The sequence below is a fragment of the Urtica dioica genome, chromosome 2 (assembly GCF_054948205.1).
Source record: "Urtica dioica subsp. dioica isolate 48M chromosome 2, U.dioica_male_clone48M_v1_H2, whole genome shotgun sequence".
Lineage (NCBI taxonomy): Eukaryota > Viridiplantae > Streptophyta > Magnoliopsida > Rosales > Urticaceae > Urtica > Urtica dioica.
Window position 1 is genome coordinate 45,682,805 of NC_142757.1, and position 5,395 is coordinate 45,688,199.

Below are 5,395 nucleotides of genomic sequence, written 5' to 3' on the forward strand. Positions count from 1 at the left end.
ATATATATATATATATATATATACACACACATCTACATCACACTTTTTTTTTATAATTAAAATCCTCTTCTTTTTCAAGTTAAACGACTCTATGTATATAAGGTGAAAAACTTGAACGGATTTTATTTACTTTTGGGTTTCAAAATAAATTTTTAGAGAATTTGCGTAATAAATACAGTGGGGTGGTGTGTTAGATATATATATATATATATATATATATATATATCACGCCAAAACAAGAGAGAAATAAAAAAGAAAGCACTTAGAAACATTGTTGGTGTTGCGTGGTAGTATAAAGAGGAGGTGAGAAATAGAAAGAGAGAAAAAAAAAATTAAAGAAGAAGAAAAAAAAGGTTCATTTGGTTATTTTGTTTTTGAGGAAGAAGAAGGAGAAGAAAAGAGCAAAGCGGAAAAAGGAGAGAAGAATAAGGTGTCTCTCTCTTGGGCTGATTCGTTTCAATCGCATCTAATCTCTTCCTTTCCTTTCATTTCCTTCTCTCTCTCTCTCTATATCACGCGTTGGCCGAGAGGACGAAGATAGAGAGCGTATATATTGGCGAAGCAACATAGTAGGACAACAGAAAGAACATCTCACAAGGCTAAAGGAAAAGAGTATATATCGATTAATTCATTTTTCATCGTCTCTCATGGCCGTTCAAGCCCAATACCCTTCTAATATTCTCCTCCTCAACAGGTTTTTTTTCTTCTTCTTCTTTAGAATCTCTCTCTTCAAGTCTCTTCTCTGCTTTTTTTTTTGTTGTTGTTGTTGTAAAGCTCGGTTTGATTTCTGTTTCAGAAACGGTCAAGAAGGTCATGAGTATTCGCTGCAACCACAGCCAGGAGTGATGTACCTCGATCACCAATCGTCTTCACTGATGTTCAACAATGTCGGAGGTGAGTTTCGATTCAATTCTATTGCCTTCATTTTCCTTCGCTATTCACATTCGCATCAATCAATAACCGAAAAAAATAAAAAAAATTCCTCTCTGCAGCGAGTCCTAATACCAACACCACCACCACGAATCCGCGGAAGAGAGGAAGAGAAGGCTCAATCACTACAACGACACCATTTTTGCCGATGAACACGAGTTCAAATCTCTTCTCTGTGCAACAACAGCAACAACAAAATCAACCACCACAAATCTCTCAGCCTCATCATCATCATCATCTCATAGACCTCTCTCAGCTTCACAATCAACATCCACAACAACAACAACAAACAAACGTGGTCTCGACAGGCCTTCGCTTATCGTTCGGCGAACAACAACAGCAATTGCAACGCCAAAACCTAACTCGCACATCTTCATCTTCATCTTCTTCGCTTCTCTCCGTACTCGCAACGGAGGATTTCGCTTCCCAGATAAAAAACCAGAGAGACGAGCTCGAACACTTTCTCCAAGCCCAGGTACCAATCAATCCAATCTCCCAATCCTCCGAAATAATAAAACAAAATTAATTTCGGATGATTAAATTACACTCTTATTCCCCTCACTATTAATAGGGTGAGCAGCTTCGGCGCACGTTAGCGGAGAAGAGGCAGAGGCACTACCGTGCGCTGCTGTGCGCAGCGGAGGAGTCGATAGCGCGGAGGCTGAGGGAGAAGGAGAGCGAGGTCGAGAAAGCCACGCGCCGGAACGCGGAGCTGGAGGCACGCGCGGCCCAGCTCTGCGTGGAGGCCCAGCTGTGGCAGGCCAAAGCGCGTGCCCAGGAAGCCGCGGCGGCGTCTCTCCAGGCCCAACTCCAGCAGGCCATGGTCACGTGCCCGTCACGCGCCGCCCACGACGGCGGCGAAGGAATCTCCTGCGCCGGCGAAGCCGAGGACGCCGAGTCGGCTTACGTGGACCCGGACCGAGTCGTGACCGAGTCGGCGGCGAGTTGTAAGACGTGTCGGAAGCGAGTCGCGTCGGTGGTTCTGTTGCCGTGTCACCACCTGGCAGTTTGTACGGAATGCGATAGGGTGGTTCAGGCTTGCCCGGTTTGTCACGCGCTCAAGAATTCAAGCGTTGAGGTTTTTCTCTGTTAGAGCCTCGGGCCCAGACCCAGACCCAGACCCAGGCCCAATTGGGTCGGCCCATGAAAAACGAAGCAGTAAGATAAGATCACCGGACTAAGAAGAAAAAAAAAGGGAAGCGAATTGAGAACCTCTAAATTCTAATAATGAAAATATTGGAGTAAAATAAAGAAGAAGAAAAAAAAATTACTAGTCTCTTTTTCTTTTCTTTTCTTTTTTTCAATGGGAAACAATTAGGTGACAAAAAAAAAAAACTGATTTATTTTTTTTATCATTTTATTTTATTTTCTTTTCCCCCCTCTTGAGTGAATTTTACCTAGAGGTAATGTACATCGCCACGTGGGTAGTGGCATTTTTATTTTTACTGATTACCTGTTATTTTTCTCAGATTTAATTCATATTAATATAAATTCTTTTATTTTATACATAATTTCTTTTGCTTTATCGGTTTTGCACCTACTTACTGGCTGGAACAAATTATGACAATTCTTCAATGTGATTTTTTTACGTCTTCTTGCCTATAGAAATAGGAATTGGTTACTAGTTGATTATTCACCCTATTAAAGCCTTCATTAGGCTGATTTTGAGCCCCTTATATTTAAGAAAAAAGGATCATACTACCTACGTTTTATCTTTATTTTAAAAATAGTCATTACTTCACACGTGACATATTATAACAGCCATCATTTGACTTTTCCAATTCAACAAATTATAACAGCTATTAAATGGATTGGTTTTAGTTAATACATATATTATCAGAATAAAATATTTCACATTTCTTCATCTTTACAGTTAAACAGTGATGATAATTTATAAATGAACGAAAATTAAAAGATACGAACTGCATTTACATATATAAGACAAGATTATTCACAGTTACCTAACCAAGTAATATTCCATTTACAAATTAAGAAAAATCGGCAAGACTAATTTTTTTTAATGCATATTACAGATAGATAAGACTAATTTGATGGCCCACTATTGTCCTACAGAAAAAATAACCAATTTCAACAAAACTATACATGGATTGCATAAACATTACCTACCCGGCTAAAAACTCAAACGTATTGAACCATTACAATTTGAACAATGCAGATTTGATGTTAATTTTTATTTTGACACGAGACACTAACAAGGTTTAAAATGACTAAAGACATTATAGTACTAATCCTGGGCTACCGTGTTATCTATTGATGATTTGAGCCGGTGCGAATGAGAAATCTCTCCACCTCTTTCTTGATGTTATTCGTATTTGTCTATGTTGATTTTTGGGCTCAAACTTTCTGGGTTTGGAACAGATTATAAATTTTTTTGTGGTTTAAAATTTTTTGGTTTGGTACGATTTTTTATTTGTGAGTAATTTTTTATAATTTTAATATTAAGAAATACAAATCATAATTAAAAAGAGAAAATTTCATTTTCTAAACCTAAAAACCTTCAAAATATTTTAAATGGACTTTTTATGTTCATAATCTCTTAAATTGAACTTTTGACTCGTTTTTGACAAAAATACCCTTAAATGTACTTAAAAAAAAATTTCTTTTCCAGGCTATTTAACATTAAATCTAACTTAGGTCAAAATATCAATCCTACCTAATATAACTTATTCGAAATGCAAAACAACAGAACTTACCCATTTTTTTGAACTTCAATCCACAATTGTAGTTCATGTTAGGCTCTGTGACGTGTAAGCGAATAATAGAAAAAAGATCTAGAGCATAAAATCCACGTTACAGAGCCTGACGTAAACTTTTATAAACAACGCATGTCACAATAGAGATGTTCCAACGCGTAGAGAACATCAATTTTGTCAAAATACTAACATAGTCGATCTAAAGTAACAACGTATCTCGCATTTTCAAATTTGATATTGATTTCAGATTACTTAATTGATTTAGTTTCTTTCAGTTTAAAATTGAAACATGGGCTACTCTTCGAAATTGATAATGGTATATTAGACCTTCTTTACACGTTTATTATAGTTCATGACTAGATTACAATAATGAACTAAACATGTATAAGATTGCAAAATAAAATTTCAATTTACTTCAATGCCCTTCATCCTAAAAAGTAAAAAAAAAAATTAATAGAAGAATTATCTTAAAACTAACCACCAAGATTGATTTCCTCTCTCTCTCTCTCTCTCTCTCTCTCTCTATATATATATATATATCACCCATTCTAAAAGTTACCGTCTGTTGATCAAATATATTATCGAAACGTCAACTATTTCTTATATGGTGATGTATTAAATATTTTCTTATATCTTGTCAAAAGTTTTGCTCAACTGGTTCTACACCAGCTATATATAAGATATTATAAATTGTGAGCTCGAGGAAAATTTATTTTATTTGTAATTTATACTCTATGTTGATATATAATAATGTAAATATCAGGATAGTACTTTTCACATATTATTGTAACGTATTGATAAAATCTTTATCCTTAAAATATACCATAGTCAACTGGCACATCACTGATCCGAAATACACAGCAAATTGTTCAAGTATTTCACAATTTATATGTATCTATAAGTATACTTTCAGAGCCCTTTTCTTAATATACAATAATAACTCTAGGCTTATCTATCATGACTTTTGCGGTGTTTACCTAACTCGAAGTCAGCACTCATAAAATTTATTTTAAACATGTAAAGCTTCATTGTCTAAACATGCAAACTTGATCTAAATTAGGAGAAGAAAAAAAGCTTCAAATAATTTATCGGGTAAACTCCACAGATATCTCATTATATTAATTCCATAAATGTAAATTTTAACATATTTCATAAATAATTAGATGAGGTTTTATTTATTTTAAATGAAACTATAAAAATTAAGAAAACGTTAACTGAAGATGTAAATAGTAAAATAAATAATTCAAATAAAACAGTAAGGAACAAGAGAACAACTGTAAATATGAAATATTCTCATAATAAGAATGAGAAAATATATGTTCTCATAAATACTTTAAATATGAGACAGGTCGGGTAATTTAAATAACTTTATTTGATCTGATTTTAACGAGGATCCATTTTAAAGATCTGATCTGATCTGTAAGTTGGGCCCAAGCGGCAACTCTAGCCCAATATAAATCATTTCCAAATGGGATTATTCATATTCTATGACTTGTACCAAGATTTTGGACCAAAATCTACTAAACCCAAATAAATCATAAACTATGACTACTTATTTTCACTAAATACAAAAATACCCTTACTTTCAATAACATTTGATTTTCTTTCTTATTTAATTATTTGACTTTCTTTTCGTTTTGGGTTCAGCTCTCTTCCACTCTCTCTTTTCGTTTTTCAGTTCGTCATCTTTGTTTGGGTTCATCTTTGTTTTTTCAGTTTGTCTTTTCAGTTTAGGGTTAGAGATTTTCATG

The 5,395-nt window shown here is 34.6% G+C and overlaps 1 protein-coding gene across 1 annotated transcript; it reads left to right on the forward strand.

Moving 5' to 3' along the window:
* Window positions 1–201: 201 nt before the first annotated feature.
* LOC149404987 (SBP (S-ribonuclease binding protein) family protein) lies at window positions 202–2,441 on the forward strand. The gene is made up of 4 exons (XM_089606730.1): window positions 202–694; window positions 797–894; window positions 993–1,405; window positions 1,502–2,441. Exons 1-4 carry the CDS (start codon window positions 648–650, stop codon window positions 2,021–2,023), a joined length of 1,080 nt encoding a protein of 359 aa, XP_089462856.1. The 5' UTR covers window positions 202–647; the 3' UTR covers window positions 2,024–2,441.
* Window positions 2,442–5,395: the final 2,954 nt, after the last annotated feature.

Bases quoted from the DNA above. Each gene is read 5' to 3' on its own strand.
- LOC149404987 (XM_089606730.1), top strand. From the start codon at position 648: ATGGCCGTTCAAGCCCAATACCCTTCTAATATTCTCCTCCTCAACAG. The intron at 695-796 runs GTTTTTTTTCTT...TTTCTGTTTCAG, and splicing joins AATATTCTCCTCCTCAACAG to AAACGGTCAAGAAGGTCATG. The intron at 1,406-1,501 runs GTACCAATCAAT...CACTATTAATAG, and splicing joins AACACTTTCTCCAAGCCCAG to GGTGAGCAGCTTCGGCGCAC.